The 20,976-nt window shown below is 42.8% G+C and overlaps 1 protein-coding gene across 4 annotated transcripts in view; it reads left to right on the top strand.

Moving 5' to 3' along the window:
- The window catches only part of TADA2A (transcriptional adaptor 2A), a 73,382-nt gene that overhangs the window by 43,107 nt on the left and 9,299 nt on the right, over positions 1–20,976 (top strand). For 3 of the 4 annotated variants that reach the window (XM_031657034.1, XM_031657036.1, XM_031657037.1), the window contains 4 exons: positions 9,004–9,067; positions 12,525–12,568; positions 17,667–17,777; positions 20,568–20,639. In XM_031657034.1, the coding sequence (XP_031512894.1) occupies positions 9,004–9,067; positions 12,525–12,568; positions 17,667–17,777; positions 20,568–20,639 (291 nt within the window). The remainder of the gene's footprint in view (positions 1–9,003; positions 9,068–12,524; positions 12,569–17,666; positions 17,778–20,567; positions 20,640–20,976) is intronic. The other variant, XM_031657035.1, reaches the window with a different exon arrangement.

The raw sequence follows: 20,976 nt of genomic DNA, 5'->3' as shown, positions 1-20,976 counted from the left end.
TACATTCAGGGAAGCAGACAAGTTAAATAATTTGCCTAATCCAGGGGTATCTAATCTTTTGGCTTCCCTGGCCCACATTGAAAGAAGAAGAATTGTCCTGGGCCACACATAAAATACATTAACGATAGCTGATGAGCTAAGAAGAAAAAAACAAACAAACTCATAATGTCTTAAGAAAGTTTACGAATTTGTATTGGGCTGCATTCAAAGCCGTCCTGGGCTGCATGTGACTCACGAGCCGCAGGTTGGATAAGCTTGGCCTAATGCTTCCTAGTTGCTGACTTTAGCCATTAGATCACATGATCTTCCCTTCACAAAATTATTTGTGTGCATCTTGGCCAAAAGCTTGGGGGAAATGACTTAAAAAGTGTTGCTTCTGGGGAATACCTGTGTCACAGGTTTCTACTTACTTGGTTGCAGTAGGGATTTTGATTGGCCCCCCTGCAGTTAAGGCCTCTGAGTTAGTTTTCTTGCCAAGCAAGCAGTAAGTGCCTTCTGTCAAGAAAACAGAAACATGTTGTTAGCTATTTTGAACAATGTTAGAAATACATTGCAGTGGGAAGGAGCTGCCTCTGACTTCTGCCCACTTCTTGAAATATTTTAAGGCTAGCCGTTTGGAAATTTTATCAGTCTCCAGTGTAATCACAGGGAGACTATGCTTCCCCCAAAGCTGAGCTTTCAGGGGCTTTGTAGCAATGGACAAATTACAGGTGATTTTGGTGTGTTTGTTTGTTTGTAATGATCTCTGGTTCTCTGTTTGCCAGCTTATACTGCAGCTTCCAGCCGCTTTAAGTAGACTGTGAACAAGTGATTCTCATTCTTGTAGATTCTGCCTTCTCATTTCTGTTCTGCCTGCTGTGCTGTGGTCCTCCCTAGGTTATTCATACAGTTAAGATCTTGTATGCAGTTGCTGCTATCTGAGTATGCTCAGAGATAGCATCAAAATGAATTTTTCTCTGGGAGAATTCCAGTTCTCCTCCCATTTGCTCCTATGTGTTTCTTTTCTTCCTTTTGTTCTCCAGAGCCAGTTGTACAAGTTTAAACTACTGAAATAATCAAACTGTAGTACCAATTATCAGCAGTATTTATTTAGAGGCTTTTTTTTTTTTTTTTAAAGAAACAGAGTCTCATTCTGTTGCCCAGGCTAGAATGCAGTGGTACAATCTTTAGCTCACTGTAGCCTTGAATTCCTGGGCTCAAATGATCTTCCGTCCTTAGCCTTGCAGGTAGCTAGGACAACAGGCACACGCTACCACACCTGGCTAATTTATAAAAAAAATTTTTGTAGAGACAGAATCTCAATGTGTTGCCCAAGCTGGTCTTAAAATTCCTGGCCTCAAGCAATCCTCCCACCTCAGCTTCCCAAAGTGCTGGGATTACAGGGTTTTTTTGTTTTGGTTTGTTTGTTTGTTTTGAGACACCCTCTGTAGCTCAGGTTGGAGTGCAGTGGTGCAATCTTAGCTCACTGCGGCCTCTGCTTCCCAGGCTGGAGCGATCCTCCTACCTCAACCTCCCGAGTAGCTGGGACTACAGGCACATACCACCATGTCTGACTAATTTTTTGGTACATTTTTGTAGAGACAGGGTTTCACTATGTTTCCCAGGCTGGTCTCGAACTCCTAAGCTGAAGCCATCTGCCCACCTCAGTTTCTCAAAGTGCTGGGATTACGGGTGTGAGCCACCATGCCCAGCCTTTTTTAAAAATTAAATCACTCCCACACAAATCTCAGGAAACAACATGGCATGTTGTGTCTTACAAAAATCACAGAAATGAGGCTGGTGCGGTGGCTCACGCCTATAATCCCAGCACTTAGGGAGGCCGAAACAGGTAAATCACCTGAGGTCAGGAGTTTGAAATCAGCCTGGCCAACACGGTGAAACCCCATCTCTACTAAAAATAGAAAAATTAGCCAAGTGTGGTGGCGGGCACCTGTAATCCCGGCTACTTGGGAGGTGGGGACAGGAGAATTGCTTGAACCTGGGAGACAGAGGTTGCAGTGACCTAAGACTGCACTGTTGCACTTCAGCCTGGGCGACAAGAGCGAAACTGTCTCAGAAATAAAAAATAAATCACAAAAATGTTTTGTTAAAATTAGCGGTAATTTTGTTTTTGTTTTTTTTTTTGAGACGGAGTCTTGCTCTGTCGCCCAGGCTGGAGTGCAGTGGCCGGATCTCAGCTCACTGCAAGTTCCGCCTCCCGGGTTTACGCCATTCTCCTGCCTCAGCCTCCCGAGTAGCTGGGACTACAGGCGCCCGCCACCACGCCCGGCTAGTTTTTGGTATTTTTTAGTAGAGACGGGGTTTCACTGTGTTAGCCAGGATGGTCTCGATCTCCTGACCTCGTGATCTGCCCATCTCGGCCTCCCAAAGTGCTGGGATTACAGGCTTGAACCACCGCGCCTGGCCAGTTAGCGGTAATTTTATGGGCTCTCTAAGACGTTTTCTTTCCTATTAAATTCATCTTACTGGGTAGATAAATGAGATAAGGCTTATAAAGATCCTGAAATATGGCCAGGTATGGTGGCTCACACCTGTATTCCCAGCACTTTGGGAGGCCAAGGCGTTGGATCACTTGAGGTCAGGAGTTGCAGACCAGCCTGGCCAACATGGCGAAACCCTGTCTCTACTAAAAATACAAAAATTATCTGGGTATGGTGGCATGCACTTGTAATCCCAGTTACTTGGGAGATTGAGGCAGGAGAATGCCTTGAATTTGGGAGGTGGAGGTTGCAGTGAGCCGAGATCATGCCACTGCACTCCAGCCTGGGAGACAGAGCAAGACTCCATCTCAAGAAAAAAAAGGTCCTGAAATATGGTAAGTACTCAGTGTGTTTTAGCTATCATTATTGTATTTGTTTCCCTTTCTGCCTTGAACTGTTGACTTCCTAATCCTTCCTTTCTCTTAAGAGATAAAGTCCACTATAAAACCTGTATTTGGTTATACTGTATGTCAGAGGCACTTCCTATCCTTGTTTCTACCCACCACTTCTACCCATAGGCTTGTAAAGTACATCTCCACCAGCATAGCATTCTAAAGCCCATCATTCCACAGCAACTGTGTTATAAAACAACGACAGGTATAGGCATTCTATGATAGCTGGACTTTTATATGTAACAACCATATAAATCAAGAAATATTTCATTTGTAGAAAGAGTTCTGCTACCTAAAAAAAAGAATTTGAAAACTATTGCCTTAAATCTTGGACCTGACAGTATTGAATTATTTTTAGTTTGTGGGCAGGATAAGGAAAAATAAACCAGTGTTGTTTAAATATTTGAACTTGTTAGAAATGAACAAAATGAATCCATGGTAGTTAATTTTTCTTTTTTATCCTTAAACTTTTAAAAATACTGCATTTCCTCACCTCTTCAGATTATCCAGATAGGACTTAGGTTATTTTTATGTCAGACCCAAGGGAGAATGGCCTGGATAAAGAACTCCTGGACATCTCCCAGTGATTGAAGTTACATACATATATATAGGACATCTGCTCATAACCCAGCATGTAAGATTTTGGTATTGAACTTTCCAGTCTAAGAATATCCTTCAGATGAGAACATGTAGAGAGAGAGAGAGAAACAAAAAAAGAGAGTATCTTAAGGGCAGGTAGCAGTGAGATGCACGGTAATGAGTCAGTATGTGGTATCAGAATTTATTTCTGTTACCTTATCAGGGTCATTAACAGTGCATCTCAGGATTGTACATTGCTCAATTTTTGTTTGCTTTCATGTAATAAAAGAAATTGTTGATTCTAATGAGCCATTGTGTTCTGTTCTTTTATTTGATTGGCCCCACTTTTTTTCTTTTTTTTTTTTTTTTTTTTTTGAGACGGAGTCTCGCTCTGTCACCCAGGCTGGAGTGCTGTGGCCGGATCTCAGCTCACTGCAAGCTCCGCCTCCCGGGTTTACGCCATTCTCCTGCCTCAGCCTCCGGAGTAGCTGGGACTACAGGCGCCCGCCACCTCGCCCGGCTAGTTTTTTGTATTTTTAGTAGAGACGGGGTTTCACCGTGTTAGCCCGGATGGTCTTGATCTCCTGACCTCGTGATCCGCCCGTCTCGGCCTCCCAAAGTGCTGGGATTACAGGCTTGAGCCACCGCGCCCGGCCTGGCCCCACTTTTTTTCTACCCTAACATCTACTTCCAGCAGAAGTGTGGCTTCCAGTTGTTCCATGGAGGCACCTTCAGGGACTACTTCTGAGAAAGGCAGCTGGAGCTAAAACAGGCAGAAGGGGTTCGGCTAGAGCAGATCTGACTTATCTGTTCCAAATAAGATTTTATTTGAACATACAGTTTAAAACTTAACTGTAGTAGAACATGTAAATAATGTGTTGACTCATTGCCCCCATGGGCTAAACTGGAACTTGGATCTCACATTCTTTGGATGAGGAATGAAATTGTATTACTCTTCAGAGTTAATCAGCATTCCAGAGGCTCTAGGCTCTATTTTGGATTGAAGCTTACTACCTTGAAAGAACTGATTCTTTTTTTTTGAGACAGAGTTTTACTCTTGTTGCCCAGGCTGGAGTGCAGTGGTGTGATCTTGGCTCACTGCAGCCTCCGTCTCCTGGGTTCAAGCGATTCTCCTGCCTCAGCCTCTTGAGTAGCTGGGATTACAGGCACCCACTACCACACCCAGCTAATTTTTTGTATTTTTTAGTAGAGACAGGGTTTCGCCATGTTGGCCAGGCTGGTCTTGAACTCCTGACCTCAGGTGATCCACCTGCCTCGGCCTCCCAAAGTGCTGGGATTACAGGCGTGAGCCACCGCGCCCAGCTGAAAGAACTGATTCTAATACGTAGCCAAATTATTTGTTACAAAGGCTGGTATGTTATTAGAAATTATATTACCTAGCATTGAGCCCCTGGAGCTTCTGCCCTGAAAGTTGAGCTATGCAGTTTCAGCAGGTACAAGATCTACCCCAGACACAAGAGGCGCTATGCCAGGACTGACGGGAAGGTTTTCCAGTTCCTTGGTGCGAAATGTAAGGGTTCAAGCAATTCTCTGCCTCAGCCTCCTGAGCCTCCTGAGTAGCTGGGATTATAGGCGCCCGCCACCACGCCCGGCTAATTTTTGTATTTTTAGTAGAGATGAGGTTTCACCATCTTGGCCAGGCTGGTCTTGAACTTCTGACCTCATGATCCACCTGCCTTGGCCTCCCAAAGTGCTGGGATTACGGGTGTGAGCCACTGTACCTGGCCAAGGGCATTCGTTTCTAAGGAATCCTCAGCAGATAAATTGGTCCTCTACAGAAGAAAGCATAAAAAAGGGACACTTGGAAGAAATTCAAAAGAAAAGAACCTGCTGAGCAAATTCCAGAGGGCCATTACTGGTGCATCTCTTGCTAATATAGTGGCCAAGAGGAATGAGAAACATGAAGTTAAAAAGGCTCAATGAAAACAAGCTAGCAGGGCTGCTAAGGAAGCAAAAAAGGCTAAGCTAGCATCTAAAAAGACCACAATGGCTGCTGCTAAGGCAGCAGTTACACAAAAGATTGTGAAGCCTGTGAAAGTGTCAGCTCCCCGAGTTGGTTCAAAACACCAAGTTGACAGATCAGATGCTTAAAGATTGGACTATAAAAAATATAAATTATATTACCTAACATTTGTGTAACATATTTTAGTTTTTCAGAGGACACATGGCAGGTTATATTGTGCTATAGAGCCTCTTCCACAAATACATTCAGTAATTAAAACAAAAAACACCAAACTCTCAACATACACAAAGCTTAATTGATAAGTTATTAAGAAAATTTCAGATTCTATTGCAATCATTAAATCTCAAGGTGCTTTCAGAGTCCGTGAGAAGAAAGGTTTAATGTAGCATAGTGCTAAGTTTTGCATTACTCATATTTTCGTCTAGCGTTGTTACTATCTGGCATTCATTTCTACCCTAGAGGTCTTCTGGTTATTTAAAAAAAAACAAAAAAAAAACAAAACAACAACAACAACAAAAAACCTGTGGGAGTTTTTTGCTTCTGAAGGGTTTTTTTTGTTTGTTTTTTGTTTTTTTTTTGAGACGGAGTCTCACTCTGTCGCCCAGGCTGGAGTGCAGTGGCGTGATCTCGGCCCACTGCAAGCTCCGTCTACTGGGTTCAGGCCATTCTCCTGCCTCAGCCTCCTGAGTAGCTGGACTACAGGTGCCCGCCACCACGCCTGGCTAATTTTTTGTATTTGTAGTAGAGATGGGGTTTCATCTTGTTAGCCAGGATGGTCTCGATCTCCTGACCTCATGACCCACCTGCCTCAGCCTCCCAAAGTGCTGGGATTATAGGCATGAGCCACTGTGCCCAGCCGCTTATGATGTTTTTTAAAATACACATTTCATTTTCAATTAAGGCAGATTTAGAATATAGCATTAACACAGAGAAATTGTCTAAAAAACATTTAGACAATTTCAGTGTTTTTCCTACTTGGAAGTGATAGGAAACAAGAATGGGGCCAGGTGCATGCAGTAGCTCACCCTTGTAATTCCAGCACTTCGGGAGGCTGAAGTGGGTAAATTACTTGAGGTCAAGAGTTCAAGACCAGCCTGGCCAACATGGCGAAACCTTGTCTCTACTAAAAATACAAAAATTAGCCAGGCGTGTTGGTGCACACCTGTAATCCCAGCTACTCGGGAGGCTGAGGCAGGAGAACCCCTTGAACCTGGGAGGCAGAGGTTGCAGTGAGCCGAGCACCCTTGCACTCCAGCCTGGGCAACAGAGTGAGACTCCGTCTCAAAAAAAAAAAAAAATGATTGGAAAGGTAGGCATAATCAAGACAGTAAATAGTCTTGTGTAACATGCAAGAGTTTGAACTGTATGTGGATGGGAAGCCACTGAAGAATTATAAGCTAGGGAATTACACCATTACATTGTGCTTTAAAATATTTCTCAAGTACCATTTGGAAGGGATAAGTTAGAGTAACGCAAGAATGGAGTCAGTAAGTAATGATGCCTCTCCTACAAGATAGCATAAAGATGACAGGAGAGACAAGATGCCTGAGTTAGGGAATAGGGTTAGGGATGAAGGGATGAATCTGACAGATGTAAGTGTTAAGTGCAGTGTGGCTAAGACTCATTGACTATGGAGGGGAAGGAGGAAGAATCCAGATTGAGTTCTGTCTTGGACAGCTATCTTTACTGTGATGCAGTTATCCAATATAGGAGTTTTATAGGATAGGAAAGGGGTAGAATATAAGTTTGCAACTGAAGGCCATGTGAATGATACCAGTAGGAACTGGAGCTTAAAATGGATATTATACATTTTGATGGTACTTGGACCCATAGAAGGAGAGGAGTTTATAGGACTAAGGTGAGGGGTAAAAAGAAATTAAGAAATTAGAACAGAACCTTCGGAGCTCTGAAGATGGAAAGAGTGGCTAGGGAAAGAAAGAACCAGAACTATTGTACTCATTAAAACTTTTACTATTTACAGCCTCTTTCCTCCTTATTCCCTGTGTCTTTAACATAAGACTAAAGCCAGGAAAGGACTGGGTCCCGGGAAACCAAGCAGGGCTTTTATACTGCTTACGGTACTTGATGGAACTTTTCACTACAGAATGCGAAACTCTACACTCTAAACAGTTGCTGCTTCCCAACTGAAAATTCCCACATGTCTACAACTGTACCTTTATTCACATTAGTCTTGCCTTGACATTCTCTTACTCCTGTGCAGTTAAGACCACGATCGATATTCTTTTTTTTTTTTTTTTCTGAGATGGAGCCTCGCTGCAACACCCAGGCTGGAATGTAGTGGCGCCATCTCAGCTCACTGCAACCTCTGCTTCCCGGGTTCAAGTGATTCTCCTGCCTCAGCCTTCCGAGTAGCCGGGACTACAGGCACTTGCCACCGTGTCTAGCCAATATTTGTATCTTTAGTAAAGACAGGCTTTCACCATATTGGCCGGGCTGATCTTGAACTCCTGACCTCAAGTGATCCACCCACCACGGTGGATGGATTATAGGTGTGAGCCACTGCGCCCAACCAACATTCTCTCTTTTTGAGACGGAGTCTCGCTGTGTTGCCCCAGGCTGGAGTACAGTGGCATGATCTCGGCTTACTGCAACCTCACCTCCTGGCTTTGAGGATTGATTCTCCCACCTCAGCCTGACGAGTAGCTGGGATTACAGGTACCTGCCATCATGCCTGGCTAATTTTTGTATTTTTGTAGATACAGTGTTTTACCATGTTGGCCAGGCTGGTCTTAAACTCCTGACCTCAGGTGATCTGCCCGTCTCAGCCTCCCAAAGTGCTGGGATTACAGGTGTGAACCGCCACGCGCAGCCCAATATTCATTCTTATGAGTACTCTAATTGATGCAATTTCTAGCCCATGTATTACTAAAGATCAGATATTCACTATGTATAGTAATAGATACATAACAATGTCCAAAAAAGGTATTTAATAGAAAGCAGAATTTTTTTTAACTTTTATTTTAAATTCAGGGGTACATATGCAGGTATATTACATAGGTAAACTTGTGTCATAGGGTTTGTTATACAGATTATTGCATCATCCAGGTATTAAGCCTAGTACCCATTAGTTGTTTTCCCTGATCCTCTCCCTCCTCCCACCCTCCACCCTCTGATAGGCCCCAGTGTGTGTTATTCCCCTCTACGTGTCCGTGTGTTCTCATCATTTAGTTCCTGCTTAAAAGTAAGAACATGTGGTATTTGGTTTTCTGTTCCTGTGTTAGTTTACTAAGGATAATGGCCTCCAGCTCCGTTCACGTCCTGGCAGAGGACCTGATCTTACTCATTTTTATGACTGCAGAAAGCAGAAATCATAATCTGAGTAATGCCATAAGATATATAAATAGGGGAAAAATAACCTTATTTACTGATAGAGAAATTCATTATGCTGGAATATTTTTATGTTTTCTAGACTAGTGAGTGTGGAGTAATTAGCAATATGAAGTTCAAAGTTTGGGTAAAAGGTTTACTTTTGTCTTGGTTTTATTTATTTATATTATATATATATATGTGATGTGTATATATAGTATATGTATGAATTTATTTGTAGCTCTGAAGATGGCTGTGGTAGATATCTATCATTCCAGGTTAAAGGAGAGACAAAGACGAAAAAAGTAAGTATAATAAACCATCCTGGCCTCCTTTCAGCTTTGGATTATTGTTTTGTGTGCGTGTGTGTGTGAGAGAGAGAGATAAGGTCTCACTCTATTGCCCAGGCTGGAGAGCAGCGGCATAATCATGGCTCACTGCAGCCTCAACCTCCCAGGCTCAATCGATTCTCCCACCTCAGCCTCCTGAGCATGTGGGACTACAGCAGTGCACTGGCTAATTTTTTGTGTTTTTTGTAGATACGGGGTTTCGCTATGTTGGCCAGGCTGGTCTCAAACTCCTGGACTTAAGTGATCCTCCCTCCTCGGCTCCCAAAGTGTTAGGACTGCAGGCATGAGCCACTGTGCCTGGCCCCAGCTTTGAGTGATTGACCACATATAGTCCATGAGAGAATGCTCCACTTGTGGCTTATCTTTTGACCTTGGAGAAGACTCTTACCCTCCTTAGACCTCAATTTTTCCATCTCTCAAATGAGGCTAATAATTCCTGTGTTATTTTTATATCCTCTGTCGTTATCCTATATTGACGTTATGATGGACAATGAATAATACGGGTACACTGTTTTAAGCTTTTTGAAGTAAAAGAAGAAGATAAAGGCATGAAGACATTATTGTTACACTTTTTTTTTTTTTAATATTTGTGAATCATTCTTTGCTTTTTCTTTTTTTTTTTGAGATGGAGTCTTGTTCTGTCACCCAGGCTGGAATGCAGTGGCGTGATCTCAGCGCATTGCAAGCTCTGCCTCCTGGGTTCATGTGATTCTCCTGCCTCAGCCTCCCAAGTGGCTGGGACTATAGGTGTGCACCACCACACCTGGCTAATTTTTGCATTTTTAATAGAGACGGGGTTTTGCCATGTTGGCCAGGCTGGTCTCGAACTCCCCACCTTAAGTGATTCATCCCCCTCTGCCTCCCAAAGTGCTGGGATTACAGGCATGAACCACCGTGTTCCTTTTTTTTTTTTTTTTTTTTTTTTTGTTAAATAAGAGACAGAGTCTTCACACTTAACTCTGTCACCCAGGCTGGAGTGCAGTGGCACTATCATGGCTCACTGCAGTCTCCAACTCCTGGGCTCAAACAGTCCTCCCGCCTTAGCCTCCCAAGTAGTTAGGACTACGGGTGCACACCACCACACTTGGCTAATTTTAAAACCTTTTTCTTTTTTTAGTCCGGGTGCGGTGGCTCATGCCTGTAATCCTAGCACTTTGGGAGGCCGAGGCTGGTGGATCACCTGAGGTCAGGAGTTCAAGACCAGCCTGGCCAACATGGTGAAACCCCATCTCTACTACAAATACAAAACTTAGCTGGGGGTGGTGGCACACACCTGTAGTCCCAGCTACTTGGGAGGCTGAGGCAGGAGAATTGCTTGAACCCGGGAGGCAGAGGTTGCAGTGAGCCAAGATTGTACCACTGCACTCCAGCCTGGGCGACAGGGTGAGACTCTGTCTCAAAAAAAAAAAACCTTTTTTTGAAATAGGGTCTCACAGTGTTGCCTGGGCTGGTCCCGAACTCCTAGGCTCAAGGCATCCTACCACCTTGGCCTCCCAGAGTGCTGGAATTACAGGTGTGAGCCACTGCACTCGGCCTGTTAGGCTTTTATATTTGATTTTTATTTTTTATTTTATTATTATTATTTTTGAGACAGTCTTGCTCTGTCACCCAGGCTGGAGTACAATGATGTGATCTTGGCTCACTGCAGCATCCGCCTCCTGAGTTCAAGCAATTATCATGCCTCAGCCTCCCAAGTAGCTGGGACTACAGGCACGTGCCATCATGCCCGGCTAATTTTTTTGTTTTTAGTAGAGGCACGGTTTCGCCATGTTGGCCAGGCTGGTCTCAAACTCCTGGCCTCAGGTGATCCGCCCACCTTAGCCTCCCAAAGTGCTAGGATTATAGGCATGAGCCACTGCACCCAGACTTGCTGTGCTTTGTTAATGGTCTCTTTCTAACTGTTCATTTTTTTATGAGAAGTCGTTCATCTAAAAGGATTTCAAAGGAATTCCGAACAAGTTTCAGGTATACTGGTTATTCCTCTCTTTGCAACATATCAACAAGTATACATTCAGACTTAGAAATTATGGATCTCAGACCCCTGTTGGTTTCAGAGAAGAGTATGCAGAGGGTATAAGTGTGCAAGTGTGTGTATATATGTGTAGGCATGTATTTAACTGTGGTGTTAACTAACTGTAGACACAGTGGTATCTCAGCAGTGAAAAGAAGAGAAGCCAGGTATGGTAGCATGAACCTCTAGGCCTAGCTACTTGGGAGGCTGAGGTGAGAGGATAACTTGAGCATAGGAGTTCAAGGCCAGTCTGGACAACAGAGGAAGACCCCATCTCTAAAAGAAAAAGTAAAAGAAAAGAAAGAGGGACTTGAGATTCACTCTGGAGGAACTAAGACGTGATCTAAAGCAGCAGTCCTCAACCTTTTTGGCATCAGGGAGCAGTTTCATGGAAGACAGTTTTTCCATGGATGGCTGGGGGCTGGAATGGTTTTGGGATGAAACTGTTCCACCTCAGATCATCAGGCATTGGTTAGATTCTCATAAGGAGCACACAACCTAGATCCTTCACATGAGCAGTTCACAATAGGGATTGTGCTCCTGTGAGAATCTAATGCTGCCGCTCATCTGACAGGAGGCAGAGCTCAGGCAGTAAAGCTGCTCACCTGCTGTGCAGCCTGGTTCCTAACTGACCCATGGCCCAGGGATTGGGGACCCCTGATCTAAAGTAAAACTTACCCTCTGCATGTCTGGAGTTAGCTTCCATGAAATGCTGAAGAAGCATATCCAGTTGCTCCTATGAGAAACTTCATTGCTAGTTACGAATACCTCTGGTATAAATCAGATTCAAGACACATAACTTTGCCTGGTTTAAATTCTCTTTTGCTTAAAACACACAATTCGAGCTAGAGAGTATTGTAGATCTCAGTTGTTGATGTTGCTATCAAATCTTTGGTTTTATGATGCCCTTTCATTAAACATGCACAATATTTATTTCTAGTACCGTCAAAGTGTTGTGTGAATGCACAGTTGTAAATGTTGAATATGTGATCATGATGCCCTTTTACAGTTAGCAGATTTCTCTAAAATGGCTGTTCTCAATTATTCCCACAAGCTGAATAGATTAATTTTATGACATGAACAGAGATTCCTTTCGGTTTCATTTTAAGTGACAGACACATGTTTTTCAGCATTTGTGAGTGGTTATTGATTCATTCATTCGTTCAGCAAATAGTCATGGAGAGTCTACTATACACAAGAAGAGGAAAAACCTGTGATGCCTGAGAGTCTAAAATTGTGTTAGTGATTCACTGACCTGCAGAAGTTTGTGAGAGTGACTTCTTTGGACCTCTGTATTCCACCTCAGCATGTTTAAGAGGTCTGATGACAGCTATCTATAGAAAGCATTAGTAAATGTGAAAATAATTCTAATGCACAAATTATTGTGGCTTTTCATTCTAGAATTATAAGAGACCATGGATTAATCAACCTTAGAAAGTTTCAATGTAAGTATTAGCAGTTTTCTTTATTTTACAATTTTTTTCCAATATTATGAGTAATTTTAAATAAATCATGTATTGTAGTTCTTAATCCAAGTTGCATATTAGCCTGGCTATCACTCCAGACTAATTAAGAAAGAATCTCTGGGGTTGGAGGCACAGCATCTGCGTTGTTTTTTTTTTTTTTGAGACGGAGTCTCACTTTGTCACCCAGGCTGGAGTGCAGTGGCACGATCTCAGTTCACTACAACCTCCGCTTCCTGGGTTCATGCCATTCTCCTGCCTCAGCCTCCCGAATCGCTGGGACTATAGGCGCCCGTCACTACGCCTGGCTAATTTTTTTGTGTTTTTAGTAGAGACAGGGTTTCACCATGTTAGCCAGGATGGTCTTGATCTCCTGACCTTGTGATCCACCTACCTCGGCCTCCCAAAGTGCTGGGATTACAGGCGTGAGCCACCATGCCCGGACAGCATCTGCGTTTTTAAAGTCTTCGGGAAATTCTGATCCATAGTGAGAGTTCAAAAGTATTAATTTGGGACCATGTGGGGTGGCTCTTGCCTGTAATCCCAGCACTTTGGGAGGCTGAGGTGGGCGGATCACAAGGTCAGGAGATCAAGACCATCCTGGCTAACAAGGTGAAACCCCATCTCTACTAAAAATACAAAAAAAAATTAGCCAGGCGTGGTGGCACACACCTGTAATCCCAGCTACTTGGGAGGCTGAGGCAGGAGAATCACTTGAACCCAGGAGGTGAAGGTTGCAGTGAGCCGAGATCATGCCACTGCACTCAAGCCTGGGCGACAGAGTGAGACTTGGTCTCAAAAATAAATAAATAAATAAACAAATAAATGTATTCGTAGTCAACAAAACTTGTATTAAAATTCTTTTTTAAAAATTTGTATAGTAATTACAGTGTGAATATTAATGAATCATTTTCTGGATAGAGTCATGTTTTGCAACTATGTGTTAAGCATAACATAACCTTAAGGTTGTAAAAATATTTTAGATAAATAACAGAAAGTGATCTTTATTTTGGATGGTTGTAGGCAGACAAAATAAATTATGTTTAATATTATATGATGGTGATAAAAATACATACAGTGATTTTTAAAATAAATGCCACCTTTGACCTTACTGTGGTTTTTTGTTTTTTAAGAGACAGGGTCTTGCACTATTGCCCAGGATGTAGTGCAGTGGCATGATGGTATCTTGCTGCAGCCTTGAAGTCCTAGGTGCAAGTGATCCTCCCACCTCAGCCTCCTTATTACAGGCTCGAGCTGTGGTGTCTGGTCTTTGCTATTTTAAATATCAGAGATACCTAAGCAGAGCAGAAAAAGTCCCTGTATTTTTCTTCTTCCACAACATAGAGTCTTCCACAAATAAGAAGGATGATATCATAATAATAATCACAATGTTTGTATTAAAATATTTGTAATAGTTGTGTGTCATAATATTCTTTTTTTGTAAAGAATAACCTAATGGTTAGGTTTGTACAATAACCTAATGGTTATTGTAAAACATATCCTAGTTGATAGATTCTTGTAGGGGTATTTCTTTAATAATCCATAGCATTATAGGGTTCAGTCAACAAGGTTAAGTGTCTTTTTAGTCTAAATGAATATCTAGCCAGGCATGGTGGCTTGCGCCTATAATCCCAGCTACTTGGGAGGCTGAGGCATTGGATCACTTGAGCCCGGGAGTTCAAGGCTGCAGTGAGCTATAATCATGTCACTGCACTCCAGCCTGGGCAACAGAAAATCTATATTATTTTCTTAAAATATAGCCATGATCATAAGTATGTTACATTTTAGGTCCTTTATTATTTATTTATTTTTTGAGACAGGGTCTCACTCCAGTTGCCCAGGCTGGAGTGCGTGGCTCAGCTCACTGCAGTCTCCACCTCCCAGGCTCAGGTGGATTCTCCCACCTCAGCCTCCCAAGTAGCTGGGATTATAGGCATATGCCACCATGCCCAGCTAATTTTTTGTATTTTTAGTAGAGACAGGGTTTCGCCATGTTGTCCAGGCTGGTCTTGAGCTCCTTGGACTCAAGCAATCTGCCCACCTCGGCCTCCTAGAGTGCTGCGATTATGGGTGTGAGCCACCATGCCGGCCTTATTTCCTTTTTCACTTTATGTTACATATTTTTCAAATTACTGTAGTGTTTTGAGGATATCAGTTTTCATAGATTACATAATATGTACTTTTAATAGTTATGTTGTATATATACATGTAAGAGATATAATTATATGCTTCTCTCTTTAGGTATTTAGCTTGTTTTGAGTTCTTTTAATCATTACATAAATAATGCTATGATGAACTTGTGAATAAAGCTTTGTCATTATTTAGGATTTTTTTAAAGGTAGATTTTTAGAAGTGGGATTAATACATCTAAAATTATGACCACTAAAAATTATTGATGCCTGCTGCCAAGTTGCTTTCCAAAAGATGGTTGTATTAATTTCTGTTTCTTCTAGCAGTATATGAGATTCCCTAGTGAACCCCATCCTTATCAAGACCTGTGGATCTGCAAAAATAATTCAGGATCAGATTAATTGATCGTGTTCTAGTAGCCACAGTAGTAGGTTCTCTATCTGAATTCCTGGGTTTTCCATAATAGTCCAGTTAATTTTTGATCTTTACTCCTTGTAGACATTGACTCTTAAATAAATTCTTCTTTCAACTGATAGAGGTCAGTTTGGCTTCATTATTCTGTTATCTATATTTTTTCAAACAGAGGGCTGAGGGGAAGTTTTGTTGCTTCTGAGAGTGTAGAAGTAGCGTGTGCATTGTGGTTTCAGAGGTTTTCAGCTGCCATTATACTGAATGTACAATTGACCTTAATATGGTAGGCAGAGGTTTTTTTTCTTCAAATTTAAAATTTTTACTCCATATTCTTCTGCTTTGTTTTTTGTTGTTGTTGGTTGTTTTTTTTTTTTTTTTTTTTTTTTTTTTAATGAGCTATGGCTGCTTCTTAAATCAGCTTCTAGGATTTTTGGGTAAGAATGTCTCCTGCAAGAGAAGAGATTCACCTAAAAAGAGGACTTAGTTTAAATAGCAGTCGTAGGCTGGGCGTAGTGGCCCCCAGCACTTTGGGAGGCTGAGGCAGGAGGAATGATTGACCCTAGGAGTTAAAGACCAGCCTGGGCAACATAGGGAGACCCCCATCTCTGTATAAAAAAGCCAAGCATGGGGGCATGTGCCTGTAGTCCCAGGTATTTGGGAGGCTAAGGTGAGAGAATCTCTTGAGCCCGGGATGTTGAGGCTACAGTGAGTGATTGTGCCACCGCACTCCAGCCTGGGAAACAGAGCGAGACCCTATCTCAAAAATAAAAAATAAAAAGGCCGGGTGCAGTGGCTCACGCCTATAATCCCAGCCCTTTGAGAGGCTGAGGCAGGCGGATCACGATGTCAGGAGATCGAGACCATCCTGGTCAACATGATAAAGCCCCGTCTCTACTAAAAAATAAGAAAATCAGCCAGGCGTGGTGATGCATGCCTGTAGTCCCAGCTACTCGGGAGGCTGAGGCAGGAGAATCGCTTGAGCCTGGGAGGCGGAGGTTGCAGTGAGCTGAGATTGTGCCACTGCGCTCCAGCCTGGGTGACACAGCGGGACTCTGTCTCAAAAAAATAAAAATAAAAAATAAAAAAGCAAGCTAGGAAAAAATAATAGCTGTCATAAATGAAAGCCTGTATCTTTTGTCCAAGAGTAGATAGAACTAACCTAATTACTGATTGAAATGACCCAAGTAGCAGTTTGAGAGTTCCTGACTGCTCCAATCTACCAGTTATTGTTAGTCAGTTTTACTCTCCCGTCTTCTTTGCAGATACGTCTTTGGATTAGATATTTGGTCAGTAGTGATCCCCAGAGTTGCTGCTCTGGTGTCTCTGCATGATATTTGCATGACAGTTGTCAAATATAACTTCATTACCAGTAAATTAAGTTGTAGTAGTTAATTTAGTTTAGAGAAAGGCAAAATGACCCGTATGAAGGATGAAAAAAATACATATCTTGCTTGAGGATGTGTAGGTGGTACATGCAAGAAATCACACCTTTTCTCAGCTAATGGGAAATCTTCTGGATGGATTATTTTGTCTGTAGCTTCCTTGTTTTCCTGTGGGAGTTAATACCATACATTTTGGCCATAATTCTTCCTAAGAATGTAAGATCTGCCTTTAATTGTCTTGTCCATTACTGCCAGCAGTTCCTGTCCCTGTGTAGTTTAAAAGATAGTGAGGTGGCTAGGCATGGTGGCTTACGCCTGTAATCCTAGCACTTTGGGAAGCCAAGGCAGGCCAAGATTGCCTGAGTTCAGGAGTTCAAAACCAGCCTGGCCAAGATAGTGAAACCCTGTCTCTACTAAAATACAAAAAATTAGCCGAGCATGGCAGCGTGCCTGTAATCCCAGCTACTTGGGAGGCTGAGACAGGAAAATTGCTTGAACCTGGGAGGCGGAGGTTGCAGTGAGCTGAGATCGCACCATTGCACTCCAGCCTGGGCCACAGAGCAAGACTCCATGTCAAAAAAAAAAAAAGACAGGTGGCTGGGCGCGGTGGCTCACGCATGTAATCCCAGTGCTTTGGGAGGCCGCGGTGGGCGGATCACTTGAGGTCAAGAGTTCAAGACCAGCCTGGCCAACGTGGTGAAACCCCGTCTCTACTAAAAATTCAAAAATTAGCTGGGCATGGTGGCAGGTGTCTGTAATCCCAGCTACTTAGGGAGGTTGAGGTAGGAGAATTGCTTGAACCCAGGAGACCAAGGTTGCAGTGCGCTGAGATCACACCACTGCACTCCAGCCTGGGAGACAGAGTGAGACTCCATCTCAAAAAAAAAAAAAATCAGTAGATGTGGGAGATTAGTAATGCTCAGTGGTGGAGACGAACTCCAGTGATAATATCCCTGTGGGATAGTTGCTATGGTGCTGTCATTACGATTAGTGTTTTGCATTCTTGGCTTTCCTGTTTGCTTCCTGTCATGGATAAGTTAGTCATGTGAGGTTATGAATAATGTTCTTCTATTTTACTAATTGTTAAAAAAAAAATGCTGAAAACTTAGGGATCGTTACATTTCCTATGACACATTTATGTTTTATTTTCTCTGTAGTAATGGAACGGCGGTATCCCAAGGAGGTCCAGGACCTTTATGAAACAATGAGGCGATTTGCAAGAATTGTGGGGCCAGTGGAACATGACAAATTCATTGAAAGCCATGCATGTAGGTGGTTTTTGAGCCTTAAGCAGTATTTGTGTGTGTATGTTTATATAAATAGGAGAGATAATGATGTGTTTTATTCAGAGTTCTATAAATAAATAAATGGATATTTCTCTCTTTGTTCCCCTTTATTTCCATGGGACAAATTTGGGACTATGGGGGTAGCAGAAGAGAGGTTAAAAAGCCCTAATGGCTTTCCCCATTGCCCCAGATAAACAATAATTTAGTAGTTTTTCTCCCTACTTTTTATCATGGGAATTTTCAAATATATATAGAAGTAGAGATAATAATATGATGAACTCCCGTGTATCCATTATCCAGCTTCAGCAGTTTTCAACACATGACCAGTCTGGTTTCATCTTTACCACCCACTCTCCCCTCTTGCCCTCGACTGGATTATTCTGAAGCAAATCCCAGACATCATTTTATTTTGTTCATAAATATTTTAGTATTAAAAGTAGTTTTAGCCGGGCGCGGTGGCTCAAGCCTGTAATCCCAGCACTTTGGGAGGCCGAGACGGGCGGATCACGAGGTCAGGAGATCGAGACCATCCTGGCTAACATGGTGAAACCCGTCTCTACTAAAAATACAAAAAACTAGCCGGGCGAGGTGGCGGGTGCCTGTAGTCCCAGCTACTTGGAGGCTGAGGTGGGAGAATGGCGTGAACCCGGGAGGCGGAGCTTGCAGTGAGCCAAGATCGCGCCACCGCACTCCAGCCTGGGCGACACAGCGAGACTCCGTCTCAAAAAAAATAAATAAATTAAAAAAAAATAATAAAAGTAGTTTTAAAAATGAGGACAGAGATGGATAGCTTGTGGAGATAGTACTTCCATCGTTCTCTTGCCTTTCTGTGGTATTTCTGTGAGAGCTTTACCTAGTTACCATTTGATTTTTCACTATAAAAAATTGAAAGTTGTTATGAGGCCGGGCGTGGCAGCTCACACCCGTAATCACAGCACTTTGGGAGGCCGAGGCAAGAGGATCGCTTGAGTCCAGGAGTTCGAGACCAATCTGGGCAACATAGTAAAACTCCATCTCTACAAAAATAGAAAAGTTAGCCAGGCATGGTAGTGCACACCTGTAGCCTCAGCTACTTTGGAGTCTGAGGTGGGAGGATTGCTTGAACCTGGGTAGCGGAGGTTGTCGTGAGCCGAAATCATGCCACTGCACTCCAGCCTGAGCGACAGAGCGAGACCCTGTTCAAAACAGAAAACAAAATGTTAGTATGGCAGTAAGGCCTAGATTGTTAAAGTAATATGGACTCTGGCTTATTCTGTACCTTTCATCATGACATTTGTGTATGTGGCCTCTTAAGTTTAGTTCTGGAAGGGTACTCTACTAAGGCCCTTTTTCTCATCATGAAAATATTTTTTTTTTTTTTTTTTTTTTTTTTTTTTTTTTTGAGGCGGAGTCTTAGCTCTGTCACCCAGGCTGGACTGCGGTGGCGGATCTCAGCTCACTGGCCTCCGCCTCCAATTCACTCTCCTCAGCCTCCCGAGTAGCTGGGACTACAGGTGCCCGCCACCTCGCCCGGCTAGTTTTTTGTATTTCTTAATAGAGACGGGGTTTCACCGTGTTAGCCAGGATGGTCTCGATCTCCTGACCTCGTGATCCGCCCATCTCGGCCTCCCAAAGTGCTGGGATTACAGGCTTGAGCCACCGCGCCCGGCCATGAAAATATTTCTTACGTAGCATTGCAGACATTTATCTGAGCCAGGTTGGTTGTCCTCACTAAACACCTTGTTTGGTTGGCATTCTTTGGTTTGTACCAGGTGACTGATCCTTTACTTCCTGTCCCAGTTTGGGACACACCCCTGTGTGTCACTTTGGAGTGACACTCTTGACTATGTGTCACTCCAAAGAACTACACCCCATGGATTGTCCAGGCTCTTCATTCTCTGTTTCAAAAAGCAACCAAGTTAGAATGATTTATCACATAATAACCCAAACAGTACAACCTGATCTGTATGCTCAGAGGAGGCAGAAACCTTTGGTTTATGGAAAACACAATGCACTTTTGTTCCTATAGGAATAAAGCTATAAAGAAACTTACAGGGGCTTGCGCACAGAGCTTTTGTCCTTCCCTTGCATCAGGGCCACGTCAAGTAATAGGTTTCATAAAAGAACTTGGTCATGTGGGTGGAACTTTTAACAGAAGATAGTTAGAGCAGGGAAACTTGATTGTTAAAAAAAATTATATTTGGCTGGGTGCGGTGGCTCATTCCTGTAATGTCAGCACTTTGGGAGGCCAAGGTGGGTGGATCACCTGAGGTCAGGAGTTTGAGACCAGCCTGGCCAATATGGCAAAACCCCATCTCTACTAAAAATACAACAATTAGCCGGGTGTGGTGGTGGATGTCTGTAATCCCAGCTACTCAGGATGCTGAGGCAGGGAGAATCGCTTGAGCCTGGGAGGTGGAGGTTGCAGTGAGCCGAGATCATGCCATTACACTCCAGCCTGGAGGACAGAGCGAGACTCTGTCTCAAAAAAAAAAAAAAAAAAAAAAAATTTGTTACTTTTGTAGACAAATGAATTCAACCATTTCACTAAGTTTTCTAGAAGACAGTTCCAGCTGCTGCCTCTGGAGACAGCAGCTAGAAGACAGCTGGAGTAGGTTTTCCTCAGCTCTTGGGTAAAATTTCTAATGAGAAGTTACCAACAAGTAGGATTCTCCAAATGAACTTACCTAGTCTTACAAGGCAGAATTAATGAAAATGCTCAATAGCAAAAGTGCTCACTGATGTTGCTTTTATTTTTGTAACTTTTTCCTTCATTCCTTTTGGGGAAAACAGTGGAATTTGAACTCCGAAGGGAAATCAAGAGGCTCCAAGAATACAGGACAGCAGGCATTACCAATTTTTGTAGTAAGTATGCTTCAGCTACATACCGTACCTGAGGGCAAGTGTCTTCCAAACACACAGAGGAAGTCTCTGAGTTGTGAATTTTTTTTAAAACATAAGCTATTCTTTACCAGAATGCTTTAAATCTTTCCAGTAAAGTTTTGGCTACTTAATCCCTATAAATACCTTTACATAGATTATCTTTGGTAAAATAAAAGTTATGAGACAAAGGAAAGAGAGGTGCTGCTTTAGATTTAGGATTCTGCCAAGGCTCTTTATAAAAAGAGAATCTTGGGCCGGGTGCAGTGACTCTCTCACGCCTGTAATCCCAGCACTTTGGGAGGCCAAGGCAGGTGGGTCA

This window comes from Papio anubis, chromosome 17, assembly GCF_008728515.1.
Source record: "Papio anubis isolate 15944 chromosome 17, Panubis1.0, whole genome shotgun sequence".
NCBI classification, from domain to species: Eukaryota; Metazoa; Chordata; class Mammalia; order Primates; family Cercopithecidae; genus Papio; species Papio anubis.
The sequence above is the reverse complement of the archived record's forward strand: the minus strand, read 5'-3'. Positions and strand labels throughout refer to the sequence as shown.